Source organism: Equus quagga, chromosome 2, assembly GCF_021613505.1.
Source record: "Equus quagga isolate Etosha38 chromosome 2, UCLA_HA_Equagga_1.0, whole genome shotgun sequence".
Lineage (NCBI taxonomy): Eukaryota > Metazoa > Chordata > Mammalia > Perissodactyla > Equidae > Equus > Equus quagga.
In genome coordinates, this window is record NC_060268.1 from 152,957,065 (window position 1) to 152,979,747 (window position 22,683).

General features: G+C 52.8%; 1 protein-coding gene across 1 annotated transcript in view; it reads right to left on the minus strand.

The window, feature by feature from the left end:
- SLIT1 (slit guidance ligand 1) overlaps positions 1-22,683 on the minus strand; it is a 160,408-nt gene that overhangs the window by 37,060 nt on the left and 100,665 nt on the right. The window contains exons 8-20 of the mRNA XM_046652826.1: positions 20,498-20,645; positions 19,948-20,019; positions 19,327-19,398; positions 17,004-17,075; positions 16,116-16,259; positions 10,126-10,289; positions 9,385-9,408; positions 9,088-9,232; positions 8,445-8,519; positions 8,133-8,276; positions 5,263-5,406; positions 4,779-4,945; positions 1,860-1,992 (exon numbers count right to left, since the gene is read on the minus strand). Coding sequence (XP_046508782.1) covers positions 1,860-1,992; positions 4,779-4,945; positions 5,263-5,406; positions 8,133-8,276; positions 8,445-8,519; positions 9,088-9,232; positions 9,385-9,408; positions 10,126-10,289; positions 16,116-16,259; positions 17,004-17,075; positions 19,327-19,398; positions 19,948-20,019; positions 20,498-20,645 — 1,504 coding nt within the window. The remainder of the gene's footprint in view (positions 1-1,859; positions 1,993-4,778; positions 4,946-5,262; positions 5,407-8,132; positions 8,277-8,444; positions 8,520-9,087; positions 9,233-9,384; positions 9,409-10,125; positions 10,290-16,115; positions 16,260-17,003; positions 17,076-19,326; positions 19,399-19,947; positions 20,020-20,497; positions 20,646-22,683) is intronic.

Here is a 22,683-nt window from a genome sequence, read left to right on the forward strand (position 1 = left end):
TCTGCACTTCTGGCCAAACAGATCGCTCTGCATGTTCACAGCTCCCAGGCACCCCTGCCAGGCCCCTCACCAGCTACTAGGGCCCCTCTCTACCCGCGGGCAAGGTGCATGAGGCCAGTCCTGTGGAAGCCCCAGATCCAAACATCTCCAAACCTGAGCTTGGTGTTTTCCCACGCAAACCGGCTTCCTCCAACTCTATCAGCATCACAGTCCATGTTCCTAACCACCCAGGCTCAGGACGCTGATGTGATTCTCCACCTCCCTCGGCAGCCAGTCCCACAGCTGCTGGCTTCTCCTGCCCACTGGTCTGTCCCCATTTGCTTCTGTTCTGCTCTCGCATCACCCCTGACTGGGCACCATCACCCGTGCCTGGGCTCCCGCAGCAGCCTCCTTCTCCCCACCTTGGCCTCCCTTCTGAGACCCACTACGTACACTGCCACCCTAGTCATTGTCCTTCAAGCCAAGCCCAGCAAGAATCTCTCCAAAGAGTCTCAAGTTTCCCCATGTCTACAGGGTAGAGCTTGGGCTTCAAGATGCGACCTGCCCGCCCCTCCCCCCACCGCCACCAGCCATCCATCCTTGCTAAGCAGCGACCCAAGCGCCGGGAACTGAAGCCCCTGCTGCGCTCCCCGCACAGGACCCACCGACGGCGGCCTCCCCCTCCCCTCAAGGGTCCAGAGAGCAGCAACCTCAGGCTTGACTCCCCCTGACCATCAACCTATGTCATTCAAAGGGGCTGCCCGCCCTTCGCATTTGATCCTCTCAGTGGCCCTTGTCAATATGCCCAAGTAGCCCCATTTTACAGCCGAGGAAACTGAGGCTCAGAAAAGTCAAGTGGTTTTCCCAGCCTCTGCACTTCAGCCTCTTCAGTCCAAGAAGGCAGGCTGTCCTACCCGTCCCGTGACCCCCAGGGTTGCGAGGAGGCACCAAGGAGGAAACGGGGACACTAACACTGCGACAGAAAACTATGCAAGGGACGGGGAAGGTGAGTCACAGGACAAGGACTGCAGTGGTTGATGTGCTTGTGAAGAAATGGCCAGGCTTGCAGGTAACGAAAGAAACACAAACGAAAACCTCGTGCACTCCTCACAGGGAGAAGAAAGGCTCCAGTACGGAGGCCGGGAGGGACCAATCCAGCGACAGGAGGAAGGACAAGCCTTCCCTCTGAAGGTGTCCGTCAAAGAAGGCCAGCTCTCCACCCGTCTGTCTGCCGAACACGTTGACGTCCAGACCCCCGCCCCCCCCGCCCCCCCCACGAGCTCAGATACCAAAGCCAAATCAACAAAGATTTTAGCTGCACGACGCCCAGTGTTGAAGGGCGGGGGTGGGGGCAAGAAGGCCATCTCACACGCGGCCGTGGGAGCACAAAGGAAAAGCTTTTTTGGAAGTCATCAGGCGAAAGGCCGCAGGAGTCCTAACTACCCCTGCTCTTTGACCAGCGGTGTCACCAGAGGGATGTCCACCTTGATGCTATTTACCATAGTGAAAAATTGGAAACAAGTTAAACAGCCAACAAAGAAGGATTTGTCATACAGATCACAGTCGATTATGTCATGGGATATTATGCAACCAGTAAAAATAGCTTTAGTGAGAGAGTTTTTGACAGAGGGGAATGCCCGTGAGATGATGTGAGGTGGAAAAAGTAACGTTATTTCTTATTTTAAGGGCAGAGCTTAGTTCAAAGGGATAAAGTGCCCGCCATGGGTGACAGTGCCATCGGGTGACCGCAGACGGAGGTGAAGGAGAAGCTCACAGCCTCTCAGACCAGCGTCCCCTGCGAAGCCCCAGCTCCAAGCCCCTAGTCAGCTAATGTCTGCTCTCGGTCACCTCCTCCCGACACCAGGCTGCGGGGTACTCACAGTTCGGTGACATTCTTGGGGATGCCCTTGGGCAGGGCCTGGAGGTGCTTATTGCTGCATCGGACCACGGTGTCCAGGCAGGCACATTCCTGGGGGCACTGTGGGCGGGGCAGGCAGCCCCCCTCCTCTCGGCCTGGGGAGGAAGGAGGAAGCCACGTCCATGAGGGGACACGCCTTCTTAGGGCCTCCTAAGCCAGGGCCCCGCTCTGGGACGCCTTAGAACAGAAGCCCCTCTCTGACCCTACCTCATGCCCCAGTCAGTCTCTTCCTGGCTGCACCCCTCCCCACCAGGGGCAAAGCCCCCTGGACCCATTTTGAGGTTTTCTTCTGCCTCAGATCCAAGGTGGACCCAGGCACAGCAGGGAAGGGGGACGGCAGCCATACCATTTCTTGAGGACCCACTATGTGCCGGACACCGTATCTCCCATAATCTCCCTGACAATGCAGTGAGGGGTGCCACTATCACCCCTAGAATGCAAGCACCACGAGGACAGAGACTTGTGTCTTCCTCTTCTTTGTTCACTCCAGGAGCCCAGCCCCTAGTGCAGGGCCTGGCACGCAGGAGCCCTCAAAATAGATCCCCTGAATGAATGAATGCCTGGATTCCTATTTCACTGAGATCTGGAGAAGTTAATAATTTGCTCAGGTCAGAAGGCTGGTCAGAGGCAACACAGGATCTACACCCAGGTCTGGCAGAATCTGAGTTCATCTATCACAATATCCTTCATTGATTCACTCATTTATTCAATAAATATTACTGAGCACTGGCTGTGTGCCTTCCTTTCTTCTGAGTGGGTGTAGGAGGGACAATAAGAACATCATGGTCACAGTTGCTGAGAGCCCCAGGAAGCTGGTGACAGTGACTATCGGTTATGGAGGGCAGTCACATGCAGGCCTGCGTGATAAGGATGAACTGAGTCCTCAAAATCTCTCTCTGGGGGACGTGCTATCAGCCCGCTCTAGAGACGAGGAAGCTAAGGGTGGAGTGGTTAAGCAACCTGCCCGAGGTCCCCCAGCTGGAAGAGGTGGCACCAGGACTGGAATCCAAGCCAGCTGCCATGGGCACCTGCCGTCTTGACCACTACACTCTCCTGCCTCTTGGCAGCAACATCTCTAAAACATTCACATCCTTTCACTTCTACGAAGTCATTCTGAGGGGAAAACCACATAGATGCGTGGACAGTTATCTTCCAGGATGTTCCTGATGGCCTGAGTCATGACACCAGAACTTTGGAAGTCCCTAAACGCCAAGCGGGAGACCGCGGGTTGTGTCTGTCGTGGTGTCCTCCAGACAACAGACCATCAGCTTAAAAAGGTTTGCACAGGCGATGCTGCAAGGTCCACGTGTGTCACCCACATGCACAGAGACGCACAGCAAAGATGGGGAAGGTCACACAGCGGAATGTTGACCGGAGTCACCCAGGGTTGGGAAGCGGGAGGGGCTTCACATGGTGACCTTTTTATTCTCCTTCTGGATTGTCTGTTGTGATGGTTGTTTTTAAAGAAATGATGATGCGTCACTTCATAATAAGAAAAATAAAAAGAAACTGTGCCTTGGAAAAAATAATGCTTTAGAAGGATACTTAATGGCATACGACTATGCCCAAAATATATAGTTAGGTTAAAAAAACAGAATTTTTTTAAAAGACTAGCAAGTTACTATTATATAAAATGATATAAAAATATATATGTGAATAGTATGGAGTTTTTCTTTTTCTTTTTTCTTTTTTTTTTAAAGATTGGCACCTGAGCTAATATCTGTTACCAATCTTCTTTTTTCCTTCTTCTTCTTCTTCTTCTTCCCCCCAAATCCCCCCAGTACATAGTTGTATATTCTAGTTGTGAGTGCCTCTGGTTGTAGCATGTGGGACACCACCTCAGCATGGCCTGATGAGCGGTGCCATGTCCGCACCCAGGATCCGAACCGGCGAAACCCTGGGCCGCTGAAGCAGAGTGCGTGAACTTGGCCACGGGGCTGGCCCCATGGAATTTTTCTTTTTAAATTGAAAGCAAAATTGTTCTTAGAAAATCCGTTGATTTTGTTTAGAAAAATACCCTGACAGTCTTATCTGGGGACCTGAAGGTCCCCACCCAGTCCCACCCTCCCCTGGCCTGGATGGGCCAGCCTGAGAGCTGAACTGGCCCTGGAAGCAGACTGGAGAGGGCAGGAGGGGGCCAAGGTAGGAGGAGCCCAGGGAGCAGGGATGGGGGCTGGAAGCCGTAGGCAGTGGGGAGAAATCCCCTGTAGCATGGCTCAGATCAAGGCCGGCTGGGCCGAGATGCAGCTTTGCTCGATCACCTTCAGTAAAAATCTGCTTCAACCGCTGCCTTGTGTGGGTCATGCTCTGAGGGAAAATGAGAGATGGGGCGACCTTCTGCACGTGTAGGGAAAGAAGGGAGTGGCCATAGGAGAGAGATTGAGAATTCAGGGGAAACAGGAACATTGGCACAAGAAGTGACCAAGCTTTCCCCCATGGAGGATGGGGGCCCAAGAGGGTCCCATTACATATGATGCACAGGGTGACTCCAGGAGTCTGGAGCACTTAGGAACAGCCAGGAGGCGGATCTCTGGGTTAAATGTACATATATGAAGAAAACACACTACAACGTGAACTATGATTTTCTCTGAGCGATGGGCTAATAGGTAATGTTTATTTCCTTCTTTTATCCATATTTTCCCTTTTTTTTCTTAATAACAAGCACAGTATTGCTCTTCTAAAACACAAAGACACCACTATGGAGGGGTAGGCGGAGGACTAAGAGGGGTCTCCCTGCTCCTTGCCCCTCCCCTCTACAGCGCCTCCCCTCCCCACGGGACCCCTCCAAAGGGCAGGTCAAGAGGCGCTGCCCGCCCCCTCCCCACCCCGCGGACCTGGCCCGCCTGCCCTCTCCCCCACCGCCCAGGGGCTCATGAGTTACCTTCCTCACACCTAAAGTCAGGGAAGGCCACGTCCTGCAGGGGAATCTGCCGCAGGAAGTCTGGTTGCTGGCACCGCGGGTTCCCCGTCACGATCTTCCTCTTCCGCAGCCAGTCGCCCAACCAGGCCAGCTGGCAGTTGCAGTTGAAAGGGTTGGCCAGAAGGTTTCTGGAAGAGGCAGGCTGCGTGACCACGAATTGTCTGGGTTGTCCCCGCAAAGCCCTGTCCCGCCCGCCACGTACTGGCCACACAACCACCCAACACTCTTTCTCAGACACCCAACAGCTACCAAGAGGCAGCATTCTAAGATGGCAGGACCCACGTCTCAGCAAACCATGATGCCCCAGACATCCCCAAGTGAGTCCTTTTAAGTAACCACTCGACAAGACTGTACCCTTGGGATGGCGAGGGGTGGGGGGGTTCCCAGAGTTCAGATGGCTGATGTCGGGGCCCGGCCCTGCCTGTCCTCCGAGGGCTGGACTTACAGTGTGGAGAGGGCCTGGAGGGTGTCGAAGGCTCCAGGGGAGATGGTGGCGATCTGGTTGTCATAGAGCGAGAGGAGTCGGACGTTGCGCAGGCCCGTGAAGCTGTCGTTGTGGATGCAGCTGATGCGATTGTTCCTCAGCATCCTGGGGAGGGCGAGCAGAGGAGGGGAGAGCCATGCTGTGCCCTGCAGCCGTCTGCCCGCGCTGTGCCCGTGGCCTTGAGCCACAGGGAGGGGAGCCACAGCACCAGACTTGTACACACCTGTGCCCCCCTCCAGGCCCTCCTGCCTCTGAGACGCCCTCCTCTCCATTCTGCCTGCCCGGCCCCCACGCCAACCATCACCTTCACTCCTCGGATGCCCAGCGCCTCCCCCATCTCCAGGCCATGCTCCACATCAATGCCCGACAGACTTTCCTAAAACCTAAACCCGGTCATGTCCCTCTCCCATGTAAAGCCCACAGCAGCCTCCACATTGCCCACAGAATCACGTTTAAACTTTTTACTGTGACCTACGGGAGCCAACTCAGCCCCAGCCCAGCACCTGCCCCCTCCCCACAGGGCGACACACCCTCAACATCCCTGTCCTTCAGGCAGGCTGCACAGCCACATCGCCATGGCCTTCCCCACCCATGACTTCCTTCTAGAATGACCTTCTTCCTCTTTTATATCTGCAAAGTCTCTGTTCACCCTCAAAAATCTGGCTCAATTCCCCTCCCCAACCAAAAACCAAAACCAAGCCTGACACAGAATAGGCAGTTTGTGAAAGAAATTAAAATGGTTTATGAACGTTCATGAAAAATGTGCAAACTTACTAGGAATCAAGGACATTTAAGCAATATTGAATCTTTGCCTGCCAAACAATTAAAAATATAATAATAGGGGCCGGTCTGGTGGCACAGCAGTTAAGTTTGCACGTGCCACTTCGGTGGCCTGAGGTTCACAGTTTCGGATCCCAGGTGCGGACATGGCACCACTTGGCAAGCCATGCTGTGGTGGGCATCCCACATATAAAGTAGAGGAAGATGGGCATGGATGTTAGCTAAGGGCCAGTCTCCCTCAGCAAAAAGAGGAGGATTGGCAGCAGATGTTAGCTCAGGGCTAATCTTCCTCAAAAGATAAATAAAGAAATAAAGAAATAAATATAATAATAACAATAACAATAATAATAATGCCCAAGCTCAGCAAGAGTGGGAGTGAATGGGCACTTCCACATGGGCTGGCAGGAGGACAATTTGGGACCCACCCAGAAGTGTGTTTGGTAACATCCTTTTCAGCACTTTATGCTTCCACCCAGCAAGTCTACTCTTAGGAATTTATCAGAAGGGAACAATCCTGGACAGGCACAGGATTTCATGATAATGATATTAATCACAGTATTGTTTAAAAAATTAGAAATAGCCTAAATTTCCAATAATTATGTAATATATAGTCATTCAAAATGACGTCATCAAAGAAATTTTAATAATACATAAAAGTGCTCACATTGTGTTAAAAGAAAAAGCAGGTTACTAAATAAAATGTATTACAGGATTCCATTCAAAAATATCTGTATGGATGCAAGCATATGTTATGTGTGTGCCAGTCTCTATATATATATGAGAGACTGGAAGGATAGTTGTTTCGATCAACAATTAACACAGTTGTTTCTGCATGGTGGAAGGGTGACGGGCATTTCTCTTCCTGTGCCTGCACCGTCACTCGTGCCCTCTTGCTGGCTCTGACCAGCACCAGCCCCTCCCCTCTCTGCCCCTGTCCAAGTCTTCCTCAGAAAGGACCTAAGTGGATGAATAGCTCACAGTAATCCTAGGCAGGTGTAAAGAAGAAGGAGGCAGCCCTATATGAACAGCCTGGAAAGATGGCCACGCTGTATTCGCAAATGAAAAAAGGCAAGCTGCCAAACACAGCGAATAACAAAATCCCCTTTCCGTAAAACAAACAAAAATCCCCAGGGAATCCCTCCACCCATTCATTGACCTTACACAGATTCCATGATACGTGCTCGGAAGACAAATGTGCAGCCCAGGACAGGGCTGGGATCTAAACCCAAGCAGGTGGCTTCTAGAGCCGTGTTGCCAGCAGAGTAGCCGCTAGCCATGTGTAGCTGTTTAGATTTAAATTAATTAAAATGAATTCTACAATTTAGTGCCTCAGTAGCACTAGCCACAGGTCAAGTACACCATAGCCACGTGAGGCTATCGGATTGGACAGTGCAGATATGGGACATTTCTGTCACCGTGGGAAGTCCGACTGGACAGCACTGGCTCTTGGACACCCTAAGGGTCTACATGCCCATCTGAAGAGCTGGTGCTGCCCGAGCAGAGAGGGGGTTCCCTGCAGCCTTCGCAGGGGTGGGGGTGGGGTGGATGACCCCAGGGTCCTACTGAGTCCCAAAGTCTGGTTAGCTATGGCTGGGCTCTGGGGCATGGGATCCCAGAATCCCAGGGATGGTGGGCTATCCCTGCTCCCCCATCTACACCCACTTGAGTCACCTCTGCAATGTCCCCTCCATGAGGCCATCCAGCCCCTCCTGCCTGCAGCAGTGCTGGCCACTCCTGAACTGAACACACGTGTGGTGCTGCTGCAGCCTGACCCCAGGGCAATGAAAGGGAACCTCCCTCCACCCCTTCACCAGGCGTCAGCCTCACATCCCGGGGACCAAGAAAGCAGGCCTCACCACAGTCACTAACACCTGATACTTGGCCCACTGCAGTTAGGGTCCTCAGCTGTACCCACCCTGCCAGCTGGAGCTGGGGGAGGGGGTCTCTCACCCTCTCTCCTCCTTTCCCTTTAATGCGGACACCCACATCTGCCTTGGCTTTTGCCTACCGCAGTCTGGCCGCCCATTCTGCTCCCCGGCCCGTACACTCACAGGGTCCTCAAGCCATCCAGGCCCCGGAACATGCCACTCCGGATGGACTCCAGCTGGTTGGCGGTCAGGTGCAGCTCGCTCACGGACGCCGCCCCCTCAAAGGCCCCGTCTTCGATTTCCGACACCTTGTTGTTGCTCAGATTGCTGGGAGACGAGGCATGGGAGGAGGATGGAACTCAGGAGCCCTCTTCTGCACCCCACCCCATGCACAGGGGCCCTGCCTCCCCAGGCGAGCTCCCCCACATCCGGTAGTTTCCTTCTCCTTCCCGGGCCAGCGTCCTAACTGCAACCTTCCCACCAATGGTAACTCACATTTTCTTCAGATGATTGAGTTTTTTAAACATCCCAGTGGCCTCCAGAATGGAAATCTCATTGTTGTTTAATCGTCTGTAAGAGGCAATGAAGAGAACGTACACAGCCATCAATGACAAACATCAAAGCATCTTCCAACCTGAGAATATTTGGGACTGAAACAAAGGGTGCTCCCAGAAGAATTTAACTGGAAGGGTAAATTGATCCTACTTCAAAGGAAGGCTAGGGGGTGAGTGGGGATACTTTTAACACTAAAAATGCCATGAAAATTGACATACATAAGTGACAGACATGTGTAGGTATTTACACACGTGCATTTATATGTGCGCAAATTTATATTTTTAGGGAAAGAAAAGTAATAGTTAAAGGATGGCTTAAGCCCCAACTTGATCTAATGGAACCACGTCATCCTGGTGACCTGCCCGGGGGCCAGAGACTGCTCCAAGGGCGTGTAGGGCTGTGAGTCAGAAGCAGAGGGGCTGCCGGGGTGGGGAGCTGCTTCCTGCCAAAGCCAGCAGCTGCCATGCTGGTGTCTCCCATGGTCCCTAAATGGAGCAAGACCAGAGGGAAACCCAGAGAAGGCCCAGGAAGGTTAGTGGGAACTGGGGGCAGGCGAGGGGCATGGAGGGGCAGTGGCCCTCACAGCTCGGCTGTGGACTGGGGGACACGCTCCGGGAGCTTCGTGAGCTTCAGGCTGGAGCACTCCACCATGCTGGCCTCGCAGCGGCACTTGTGGGGACACACCACATCGCTGTTGCATTCGCTGTTCAGCTGGTAATCCTCCGTGCCTGCGGTGGGAGGGAAGGGTGGGGGAGCTGAGGGGTCCTGGGAAGGCTCCAAGCAGCCTTGAGTCTCCCAGGCCCCTGCAGCCCGCCGCCCCAGCCCCCTGCCCACCCACTGCCACCATCCCACTGAGGCTGGCCTTGGTCCCCTCTCCTACCTGGAATGAAGTATTGCTCTTTGGCTGGGGAAAGAAGCAGAAACGCATGATGCCGAGACTGCCCAGGACCTGTGGGAAGAGCCCAGGCCCCCGCCCCACTGCCGGGGTGAAAGCACCTCAGGGACAACGCTGGGGTCCCAGATCAGGGCCCCAGAGCCCATCCGCCCAGCCCCTGAGTGGAGAAGGCCTTGCTACAAGCACAGATGTTCCCTGCCTGGGACGATCATCAGTTAAACCTCTCAGGAAGCACAAAACCCTGGGCACTCTCACTTGCAAAGGCACAGGATGGGGACAGGGCAGGGAGGCTGCAGGCTCCTGACCAGGATCCGGGCTCAGGAGCTGACCCACACTGTCCCCATCCAGATGCTGTTTCTGCTGCCCCAGAGCCCAGAGGAGGCTATCTCCCTGAGAAGGGTCCTCAGGCCCCATGAATGTCCTGGAAGGCTTGAAAGCAGCAGCAAGAAAGAGAACTGGCCTGGGCGTAGAGGGACCTGGGTCCCAGTCTAGGACCTCCCTGGGGACCTTCAGCAAGCCCTACTCATCCCTCAGTCTCGGGAAAACGAGATTGGGACAAAACAACTGCTCAGACCCAAGTCTAGAACTGGGGCCGACTCCCTCCAGGTGGGTCCAGAGTGGCCTAAGACACCCTGGTTGGAGTCATCCAGGAAACATCACGGGGTCCCTGAGCAGACTGAAGACAGACAGGCAGGTGGACAGACAGACAGGCGGGGGAGCAGCTACCTGAGCACCGAAACTTCTTGCTCTTGATCTGCCCGATGCGCTTGTTGGCGAGGCGCCGGGGGCTGGCACAGCGGGCCCCGCTCGTCTCGATGGGGTTGGTGCGCAGGAAGTCCGCCAGCCACTTGAGGTTACAGTCGCAGATGAAAGGGTTCTGGGCCAGGTGCCTGTCCAAACAGGGCAGGATGGGGGATCAGAGAAAAGGGCTGCAACCCTGCACTGACCTCCACCTGGATGGGGCCTCGCTGCTTGCTCGTGGCCTGAAACCTGCGTTGTCCCTGGGGAGATGTGCACCACCTGGGGGCAGCCACCAACCACACAGGAGTGCTGCCAGAGCATCGCAGCAGGGAGGGTCTGTGCACGGCTCTGGAGCTTCCAGCTGTCCCTGCCACAAGCCCCCTTCAGGCCTCACTGTGTCCCCTGTCCTTCTACTCACCTGTCCCTCCCTCTGCCCTGGGACACTTCACAAGCATGAGTGAATGCAGGGCGATCTGGGGACTGGTCAGAGCACCCTTGTCCTCCCACAGGTGCGGGGACAGAACGGGCACTAGAACCCAGGACCATCAATGCTCAGAGGTCCTTAGACACCACAGCGCCACAAGTCATGGGTTGTCCCCTCCCTGTGGCCTCGAGCAGCAGCAGTCTCTCTCTCACGGCCTCAGTCAGGATGGGGATGGGGCCAGGGGTGGCAAGGCTGGGCCTGCAGCTGGGTGGGAGGGTCTCAAATCTCCTGCTGCAGAACCTCAGCTTTACCTGTAAGCTCCATTCCCATCCCAGCCATAGCGGCTACCTCCCCTTGACCATTTTACAGGCAGTCTCTCTTTTTTGGGTGAGGAAGATTGGCCCTGAGATAACATCTGTTGCCAATCCTCTTCTTTTTGCTTGAGGAACATTGTACCTGAGCCAATCTTCCTCTATTTTGTATGTGGGACTCTGCCACAGCATGGCCTGATAAGCAGGGTGTAGGTCCGTGTCCAGGATCTGAACCTATAAACTCTGGGCCACCAAAGTGAAGTGCGTAAACTTAACCACTGCACCACTGGGCTGGCCCCTACAGGCTGTCTCTTGATACACGGGAAACTCAAAAAACATCACTGAGTAGCTACTCATTGGGGAACCACTCATATTCTCTTCCTGGGGTGGCTGTGCTATCAGCAGGAAAAATACAGGGCAGGGGCAGCTGACAGGCGACACCAACTGATGCAACCTGGGTTGCTGTGAGAGACCACATGGGTGGCTTTCCCACTCTTGGGTCCTGACTGCCCCAGCAGGCTCAGACCAGCCACACCTGAACCGCCCCAGCAGCCAGCTTACCCACCTGCGTCTGGGCCACCACAGCACAGGGCATACCCTGTGTTCCAAACCAAGACAGCCAGGGAAGAATATTCCGGCACCTGTCCTGGCTACGTACCTGAGAGCTAATGCTTCAGCACAGAAATACAGGGAGACAGAACAGGGGCCAGCTCAGAGCATTTGCCATGCCTCGGCCATGTTTGCTTTGTCTAATGTCATCAGTTCAGACCATCTACTGGCCTCCGCCCAGCCCCTCTGCTGGGGCTGCAGAGCTCTCCCAGCAGAGGCAAGAAGCCTGCCAGGATCTGCGCCCAGCTCAGTGCAGACCTTGGCCGCTCTCTCTCCTGTCCATCACCTCCTGGGCTCTGCCCTCTGGCTCCTGATGGGGGTGCTTGCTCAGAACCATTCCTGCCCAGCCGTCTCTGCCACTCCCCTTTGCAGCGCCCCCCGCTTCCCCCTGAGTCTCAGCTCCTCTGAGCCTCACCAGGTAGGCTGGGCACCTCCCACCCCTTCTGCATCCAGTCTGACATTTGTTTGCCAATTTAAACTGTCAATTTGCACAGCGAAAGAACGTGTTTGCTGACTCCCCAGGGCAGAGTTTGTAGCGAATTTAAAATACACTAGGATTCAGGGACTGCTCTGGGATCCTCCCAGCCGCCCATCCACATCTGTCTGTGCCTTAGTGCCTGGCCTCTGCCTGAACTAACTGCTTCCCTTTGTCACAATCTTAGTAGAAAACTCTGTTTAAAATCAATTCAATTATATCGTTTAGAAATGTATTAAAATGTTCAAGGGGTGTGGAGTAGAAAACATCTTTTTTAGGAACAGGCTATTTCTGTCTAAACCAACCTATGAAAACCTGAACCACCCACATAGAGTCAGGTGGCTTCTGTACAAACTTAAGTATTTGATACAAATTAGAATGTTTAACAGTTGCAAAGGGCAAGGAGCTGGGGAGGGAAAATGCTCAGGAGGAAGGAAAAAAAATCTGTTGGGGAAAAGATAATCATGTTAGAGGCACAGCCAGAAACGTGCCACCCATGTGGCCATGCAGTTATCTCCACGAACAGTTCCAATCGTGGAAGGCAGAAACAAGACTGATCCTCGTGTCTTTCTTGGAATAGACATTAACAAGTCACACAAAAAATCTTTGGGGGCAGATGCTCAACATCATTAGTCAAATTAAACCCACAATGAAGACACCACTTCACCCCTGCTAGGATGGCTATAATCAAAAAGACAAATGACGCCAAGTTTTGGCAAGGAAGTAGAGAAATTGGAACCCTCTTAATACATGGCTGGTAGGAATGCAAAATGGGGCAGTCACTTTGGAAAACAGTGGCAGTTTCTTAAAACGTTAAACATAAATTTCCCATGCTACCCAGAAGTTCCAAGAGAAATGAAAACATTTGTCCACACAAAGATTTGTAAGTGAATATTCATAGCATCATTTATTCATGATGGTCCCAAAGTGAAAATCCAAATGTCCATCAACTAAAACGGATAAACAAAATGTGGTCTATCCATACCATGGAAAATCATTTGGCAATAAAAAGGAACGAAGTACTCTTACATCCTGCAATGTGGATGGACCTCTGAAACATTATGCTAAGTGAAAGAAGTCAGTCACGAAAGATGATATATGGTATGATTCCGTTTTTATGAAATGTCCAGAAGAAGCAAATCTATAGGGACAGAAATTAGATAAGTGGTCGCCTGGGGATGGGCTGGAAACAAGCATTGATTGTAAATGGGCACAAGGGATTTTTGAGGGGTGATGGAAATGTTCCAAAATTGGATTGTGGTGATAGTTGAACAACTATAAATTTACTAGAAATCATTGAATTGTACACTTAGAATAGGTGAATTCCATGGTATGGAAGTTATACCTCATGAAAGCTGTTTTAAAAAAGATTTCTTAATCTCTTGGGCCAAATTAAACTGCAGCAAAATCAATACTATGACCCAGGGCCCTCAGCCACAGATGGTGGAGCTGTAGACAAATCAGACAAGAGCTGGTGAGTTTAAACCTGCTGGGGTCTCACACAGACCCAGTCAAGGGGTTTAACCACCTGAGGCTGGAATAAGAATATCCGACCACACTTTGGATTTGCATTTCTTTTATTCTTGCTCCAACTTGTACTTCAGTTGTTAATATATAATAGTTGTTCGTGAAAGTTCACTTTTGCTTTACAGCCTTAAATAACGAAGTCCATTCTTACGGAAAAAGCACAATTGAGGAGGAAGCTAACTGATTTCTCAGTGATGGTGAAGAGATGCCTGAGACCAGATCCTTGCTCTACTAGATGCTGGGTGACCTTGGGTGAGTGACGTAACTTCCCTCTGCCTCAGCTTCCTTATAAGTAAAGTCAAGGATGATAGGCTCTACCTCCACAAGCCAGTGTAAGTATTAACTAAGATAATACACACAAAGAACAGGGGTGGGCATTCAGGAAGAGCTCGATAGACATGATGGCTGTCACTGTTCTCAGTATTACTACCACGACTATCTCACCTTTCTGTTCTAACATTCTGCTCCACTATCACCCTGGTGGCAGTGGCCAAGATCCCAGGGACAGTACTTGGTGGGCAGAAGCACTGTCTGAAATCACGCCAGGTAAATGGACACAGACAGAGGCCACCCGCAGCGAGCACGATCTGTTTGATTTATTCACTCTCCTTCCACCTCAAGAGGGAGACGGCTCCTTGCATGAGACCCTCAGTCCCATTCCCCATCCCCAAGGCTTTCCCATGTGTGGGTCCCTATGAAATCTCGTTAGTGTGTTTCTCTTGGACGCTCTGCCAGCTGCATAAAATAATCCACCTTGCCAATGTCTTCCTATAATCTCTGCTTTCACATATGTGTTTGGCAAGATGTCCCTGTGGTGCTCCCCTTCCCCGGCTATAAGTAAATTAATTAGCAGGAGTGGGCTGCAGGCAAGTGCGTGGGCCTTAGTGAGTTTCCTGGCTGACGTCCCTGCTGACGTGCAGGGTCCCCAGGGAGCAGGAGCTGTGCCTTCTACTGGACCTTTTTGCACCTGTCCCGGTACTCCCTGAAAATATTATCTGACGGAGAGCACTGCCCAGCAGATACGGTGGCAGGGATGGCAACAACAGCGATGACCACAACAATATTAATAATAAAGGCCCATTAAGCATGCATCACAGGACCCATGGGTCAGTGCATCGAGTCAAACTCCAGGCTCAGAGCTAAAGACGCAGAATGGAGGAGACCACGCAAGTGCCAGAGTTTAACCAAACAGCAGAGGAGAAGTTTCCCTATGCAGAAGCATTCCAGCTAAAAGACAAGGACTTTTTTTTGAAAGCATAACCACAACAGCATTATCAAATGAAGAAGGAATGTTGGGATTCAAATATCACCATTTCAGGGTTCCTAATGTATGAATGGGTCCAGGCACTGAAATCAATGGCTGTGTTTATTACAAAAAGAGAGACAACCAGCCATCGTGTGTCTCCTGATGGAAGCACACAATCCTACCCGTGAAGTCATCTTGCCAAAAAAAAGGAAAAAAATCTGATCCTGCCCAAGCTCCTAGATGACATTTCCTGTGCAGGACACAGGACACAGGACGGTGTGGGACTACTCCACGGGGAAGGCAGTCAGCAAAGTCCAGCTGAGGGGATCTCCACAGATCCAGTAATGCAGTGTCCTCAACAGATAAATTGCAAGGAAGACGAGATGGAGAGGACCCCTATGGATTTAAAACAGCTCAAGTGATGCATCAACCCACGGCAGCCAGTAGTATGCACAGGCCTTCTTTAAATCATGACTCAAACAAATTGTTTCAAAAACTGTGTAACATGCATGAGACACTCGGGAATTTGAACACTAATTAGATACTTGATGATATTAAAGAATTGTTAAGTTTTTAGATGTACTAATAGTGTTGCGGTTGTGTTTTTAAAGAATGCTTGCCTTTTATAAATATGTACGAAGTCCGTGTAGATGATAAGTGATTATCTGGGATTTACTTAAAGTAGTTTGGGAGGCATCGAGGAAGGGAAGACGGGCCAGGAGCTACAGCTGGGGGATGAACCCTGGAAAGTTCACTGTGCGACTTCTCATATGCTTATAATTTTCTATAAGAGATTAAAACAAATTCCTAGAGCTGTTGCTCTCTAATTTTTACCTTATAATCATCATTGCTGTTACTATATTTCATGTGATTTAAGACATTATCAGTTGCAAGATGTACTATTATCTCATGTATTATGAAGAAAGAAAACAATGCTGCCAATTAAATACTTCGTCGATTGTAATATGCAGCCCAATTTCAGAGCTGTTAATGTAAAAATAATGTGTGTTTTAGAATCAATGGGCCATAATAATATTATTATTAACTGTAGCCAGCACTTAAGAAGCAGTTACAATGAGCTAAGCTCTGTGCAAACATCCCCTTTAGTCTCAGAACAACCCTATGAAGATGATACCCTCAATTTATGAATGAGTAAACTGAGGCCCAGAGAAGCGAATTAACTTGCCCAGCGTCACACAGCCAATAAGAGGTGTAGCTGGGATTCGAACCCAGGATTGTCTTACCCAGAGTCTCTGCTCTTTCCTGTAAAAAAGGCCACTCTGGTGAGCAGGTACAGCAAGACAGTTGCCTGTACCTGCAGGCTGTTTCCTCCCCCTGGGTTTGCTGCTGGGGTGGAGGGGAGGAGCACAAGAGGACACTCACAGGGTCTGGATGGCCCGCAGGGAGGTGAAGGTGCCCTTGGCGAGACTCTGGATCTTGTTGTCGTACAGGGAGAGAAGAGAGAGGTTCTGCAAGTCCTGGAAGGCATCGGGCCGGATGCAGTTGATCTTGTTGGCGTTCAAGAGCCTGTGGGCAGAGCCAGGCCAGGCGGGAGGAGAGAGGCACAGAATGGGACTCATCAAGACGCCCGGGGCACCTTCCTCGGCACCAGGCATGCATCATCTCAGGGAGAAGTCCCCGGGAGCGAGCCCAGAGCATCTGGCCCTCTGGATGCCCACTCCATGCAGAGGAGCCGAGAACTCTGACTGCCTCTTCGTGCACAGGGACCATCTTAGTCCACCCAGTCTTCCCTCCTTCCAGGAGCCACTAGAGGTGCCCCAGGATTCTGGGGAAGCAGGGGGCACAGCATAAGGCCGTCTCCCAAAGGCATTCCAGGGCTCTTCTTCCCTCTCGGAGTTCTCCTGGGTCCCCCAGGCAGCCCAGAGGTAGCCTTTGGGTTCTGTGCCTCTTGGATCCCGGGAAAGAACTCTTGCGTGAACTCTCAGGGCTCTAGGAGGCTGAGCTGGGCCTGGTTGTCCCCGTGCAGCAAACAACTCTGTCCCCAGCCAGGCTGAGCTCCTCAGGAATGCAGGCTGCTCTCAGGAGCCTCTCAGCTCAGGCGATCAGCTCTGAGTGTCCCTCTCCCTCCCTCTCTGGCCTCTGCAGGACCCCACAGCCTCTCACAGCCTTGCCAGGTCTGCCTTCCTCCCAGCTCATTGCTTCGAGTAAGTCCCACACCCCAAAGAGACGGAAAAGGCCAGTCTGAGAGGCCAGAGGAAGACTGGCCCCCTCCTTGGGCCCCCCAAAGGACACCCACGGACAGGTCCTTACAGGAGCTGCAGGGTGTACAGGCCTCCAAACACACCCCGGGGGAGGTCTGTGATCTTGTTCCCATAGAGGACTCTGGAGAGAAGCAGAAAGAGAGAGTGAGAGGGCAGCCCTCCGGATGGGGCATCGCTCTGTAAGTCCTGCACACACAATGACACCACCTCTAAGCCGCCCATGCCCCACATTGTACTGGTGTAGGTGAGTTGTAACAAGTTGCCAGCAGAGGGCAGTAAAGAGCACTAGGAAAGGGTGGCCTCTTTCCAGCTTGCACAAAGGTACCCAGTGGCTAGTGGCGCCGGGACCCCCACTCCTGCAGGAGCACTCTCCCAATGCTGCCCTCACGCAGGGATCCCACAGCAGCTGCAAAGCGGCCCTTCAGGAAACCTCATGGGAAATTAACCTGGATCCAAAAGGAAACTGTTCAAAGAGGGGAAAATCCCACCAGCAGGGATAATTAACATATTTTCAAAGAATTACAGCAAAACACTTGAAGGCCAGACGGCATGAGCGAGCGGTATGAGCTCCAGCACGCCAAGCAAGTCTTTCTAGAAACACCAGAAGGAAACAGACCCAAGAGCTAGCCATGCTGAGACCTGGGTGGTGGGATTGCAAGTGGGGTTTTGATCCTGTAGTATTTTCAGTTTTCTACAGTGAGCATGAATTCTGCATATAATTAGAAAAAAGGCAAAGGTTTGCCAAAGGCATGCAGGCAGGGATGGTTCAGGCAGACGGTGACAGCATCAAGGGTTCGGGGGGTGTATTCCATTCCCGATATCACCAATAGCCCCTACATGCCACCCCGGTCAACATTCGGTCTGAGTAAAACAGACCGAGAGCTGTCTCTTCAAATGCAGCTTCAAGATCTTTCCTGAAGGGGAGCACAGGAGCGGAGGCCCTGCAGGGGGGTCAGGCCAGCCCACATGGGGAGCTCCGGGTGGCTTGAGTGGAGGCAACCATGGGACCACAGCTTGGATTGTACCCAGTCAGTGCCAGGAAGCCTCTGAGACGTGATCAGATCTGCCTTTGGAAAGATCCCTCAGTGGGCTGCGTGGAGAGCGGGTAGGAGGGGGCAGGAGATGCAGCAGTGAGGCAAGATCAGGACCTGTGAGATGAACGCTGTCAATGAGATCTGTGTGCCTGACATCGGTGGAGAGGTGGCTTCGACCAGGTACCCAGGAGCATCAGGAACCCACTGAAATGGGTTATTGTCATGTTCCCATTTAGGAGGAGTTTCATTCACTTCTCAGAGGAAGAGCCCTGCATTTTGGCAGGCCACCTCCAGGGTCTGATCGCCTTGGTCAACGATGGTGACCCATCTCCAGCCTGTTAGGTACAGCTGTGTAGGTTGTACACTGCACAACTTAAAGGGTGCCATTCACAATTGGCCCCACCCACTACCTCAGACTCTACTCCCAGAGAAGAGAGTGCACACAGAAGGCACTGAGCTGGCAGTCTCCTGCACTCCCCAAGGGGGAGTTCCATTCTGTTCCACTTCCCAAGGCCCTAATCTCTGCGAGGCATGTGTCCAGTGCTGCTGAGGGACAGGTAAAAACACTCATTCTTAAGAGTAACAAATGGCCCCTACTGTCGGGGAGCTTGCCCGACCACAGGGTGCCCTGAGTGCACTCCCTGTAGAGACAAAGTGCCTCGGGACTGCAGAGAGTGAAGGGCTTGGTGACCCTGGGGGTACAAGGAAGGGTTCTTGGAAAAAGAGAGATGAAGTAACAGTTCTGAGACGAATTTTTGATGCTGCACAACATTTCATAGATTGACAGGCCCCCCAATAAACCCTTGAAGGAAAGAGAAGGGAAGTACTGGAGACAGGTGAAGAAAAACACAAACTTCACATCACACACCACAACTTGGGATCAGAGCACGTTTGGGATAAAAGATACAAGGTGTGGCAAATGTCACAACTGGAGCTGGTGGCCGCTGCCCTTGTGGGTGACCTGGGAAAAGCTCCTCTGTGGGGAGACAAGGCCAACATGAAGGCTGGGCCAAATCAGATGACTGCTGCAAAGAATGCTGGGAAAATCCCCATGGCTGGGAGAGCACCACAGTTGCCAGGGGCAACCGCTCTGCCTAGCTTTCCCATGCACTCAGCCCTTGATTCCCTCTAGCCCTTCCAGCTGCAGAGGGTCCACCAGTGAGGAAGAGGGAGCTGGGCACAGCAACCCTGGACTTTGCGGCCAGAAGGAGACCCACTGAGGCCAGGGTGGGCAAGGGCTGTGGTCCCCCTCCAGCACCCATCAGAGGGACCCTGGGCCCTGCTGGCCTCCCTGGGGACGCCCTGGACCCCTGTGGGAGCCCTGGTGCTGCTACTCACAGCGAGTTCAGGGAGCGGAGGCCCTGGAAGGCATCGGGGGCGATCTCTGCGATCTGGTTGTTGCTCAGGTCTCTGCAAGGTGAGCAGAAGGAGAGAGGGTGGCTGAATCCCTCAGGGGCCACCAGGCCCTGACTGGCCCCCTCTAACTCCCAGAGGCCATGGGAGGGCAGAGCTTTCTTTGAAATTAGAAATAAGGGACCAGTTCTCCCGTCCATCTGAAAAACCCACGGCCACTAATTTCCCCGTGCAGTCAGGCAGGGCAGGGAGCTCCAGCCTCGGTCCATTCCTGACAAGGCTTCACCCTGCATCCCAGCTGTTGCCTAGAACCTCTCTCGCATCCACAATTGCTCCTATTGGTGCCTGAGCTGAAAGTGAGAGGATGACAGTCAGCTCTGGTCATGTGCCAGATCGGGCTCAGCACCCCATTTAGGCCTCACAACAGCCCTGTGAGGAGGCCACATGGCCACCATCCACACATCACAGATGAGCCTGGCGGAGGCTTGCCCAGGGCCACTCAGCAGTAGGAATCAGAGAGAGACCTGCCCGGGGCTGTGGCATGGTTGGTCTAGGCCCGTTCTCCTGCCCCAGGCTGACTCCCAGGGAGCAGCGGGAGGCACTCACATCCTACGAAGCTTTCTGTAGGGAGAGAAGGCTCCTGGGGGGATGGACTTGATCCCGTTGAGCTCCAGGCGGCTGCAGAGAGAGAACACAGAGGAAGCCCAGGATCAGGTCGCCCCAGCCCCAGCTGTTGCCTGCTGGGCTCGCCCACCCAAACCAGGCCCTTTGCCCCTGCTGCGCCCGCTCCCACCTCCATGTGGAGTAGATGGGCTGGTACAGGCGGAGAAAGGGGCTACTGTGAGTCAGGATCCATCATCCCAGGCTGCTGTGGCTGACAGTGGCTACGACTGATGCTAATGCTGACTGATTCTAGCAGACTCACCCAGCTAGGCTGGACAGATGGACCACAGAGGGACACCCTTCCCTAACCCTCCAGAGTCGCCCAGGCTTAGGCAGAGAGCTCAGCCCAGCCAAGGCAAACTGTGTCTTCTCCATTTGCTGAGGGGCCTCAGCAAGCCCTGGGGTGGTGCCTGCTCCGGCCCTTCACAGGACCAGCAGGGCCTGGCCTAGCCCGGGGGCCTGTGTCCCAGCACCTGCCCCACCCTGTACTCACATCTCCGTCATGGTCTCGGGCAGGTTGGCGGGGATGGCGGTGAGGCCTTTGCCACGACAGTCCACGATGCCATTGCTGCAGGTGCACATGGCCGGGCAGGAGCCCGAGGAGAGGGTGCAGGAGGGCACGCGCCCCGCCTCCCCCTGGCCTGCGGAAACAGCAGGCTGTGACCTGGGTGTCCCGTGTCAGCACCTCCGTCCCCAGCTGCACACTGATGGGTGGGGACAGGGGACACGGTGCTTCTCTTGATGAGGATGAACCAGCTGAGGTCACCAAGAACCACGCTGTAACTGTGGGTGCCCAGCACTTCGCCGGTACTTGTTTGAAGTTTGCTGATCTTGAATCTGAACCTAACAGGGCTGCAAGACACTGTGAGTCACACGCTAGGAACTCCTGTCTAGATTCTGGAGCTCCGGGTCCTAGTCCAAGTCACTCAACACTTCTGAGCCTGAGTCTCCTTGTCTGTCACCAGGGATGACAAGGACTATGTTTTTTGAGCGCTCACTCTGTGCCACATGCTGGGATAAGTGTTGTACATGCAGCATCTCATTTAATCCCCCTGCTCAGCTCATGAGGAGCATGACGTTATTGGGGCCATTTTAAAGGTGAGAAAACTGAGTCCTTGATATTCGTTCATTTGCATATAAACATTTTAATTGAAGTATAAATTATATAAAGTGCACTATCCTAAGTGTATAACTGGCTGAATTTCTACTTACAGATACACTCACGGAACCGTGCCCCAGACACGGAACATTTCCGTCACCAAAGAAGGCTCCCCCGCCCCTTCCCCAAGGTCACCACTATTCTGAGATCTATCACCAAGATTTGTTCTGCTTGTTTGTGGGCTTCACATAAACGAGATCAGACATCAGCTTCTCTGGGGTCTGGCTTCTTCTGCTCAACATTAGCTCGTAGAGTCGCTTGTGGTGGTGTGTGTTTCAGTGGTTTGTTCTTTGTCATTGCTGAGTAGTAGTCTAGTGTATGGACGATTAGTGGATCCGTTCTCTTGTCGGTGGACATGTGGGTTGTCTCCAGCCCTGGGCTGTTAGGAGAAGCCCAGGATATTCCTGGAGGCATTTTTGCAAAGCATGTGCATGTACCCAGCAGTGGAGTCACAGGGTCATGGGGTAGACAAATATCAAGCTTTTGAAGCTTCTGTCAGACACTTCTGCAAGGTGCAATCCCATTTACACTCCCACCAGCATTGTCACCTTGAATCCTTCCCTTGGCTACCCTGAAGGTGGGTGCCCAGATCAAAGGAGACAAAGCTACGAGAACTTCTGGCAGACTGTGAAAGTGCCCTTCGAAGGAAAGGGGATGCCAGGGTGAACAGACTCCGAGGAGAAAAGATGCCTGAAGCTAGAGACCGAGGCCCTCCAGATGCAAAGCGAAAGGCTCCATTTCAAAATGAAAATTGTCCAACCCCCAAACCTGCAGCAGCTGTGATCGCTCAGAGGGGCAGCCTCAGCCCCAGCTCTCCTCACACGCGAGTACCTACCCATGTGTGCTCACACTCAGACACTCACACGCTTGCACACCCGCCTTCACACACTCGTTCTCTCAATACACATTCACACAGACTCACTCTCACACACACACTTTCTCACACACTCTCATACACACTCACACAGACATACTCACACACTCATATACTCTTGTACACACTCACACACTCACACTCACAGAAGCCCAGAACACTGCAGTGTTCAAGCACAGTCTCGGGCGCTGCCAGTGCTGTGGAGGAGGTGACAGCCGCCCCCTCCCCAGAGCCTCACATTGAGGAGAGGAGGCCGAGCCCAGTAGGTGCTTCCCCTTCAGCTGCACGTGGCTGGCAGGCTCAGAGTCCACAGACTTGGGAAAAATGGGCAGCCCCTCATCCTCTGTTGTGAATCTGAAAACCATTCATTTGGGGTCGGCCCGGTGGTGCAGCGGTTAAGTGTGCACGTTCTGCTTCGGCGGCCCCGGGTTCGCCAGTTCGGATCCCGGGTGTGGACATGGGACTGCATGGCAAGCCATGCTGTGGTAGGCGTCCCACATATAAAGTAGAGGAAGATGGACATGGATGTTAGCTCAGGGCTAATCTTCCTCAAAAAACAAAAACAAAAACAAAAACAAAACCCATTCATTCACTCAGCAAAGATTCCTTGAGCATTTCTGTGCCAAGCATGGGCCAAGTGCTGAGG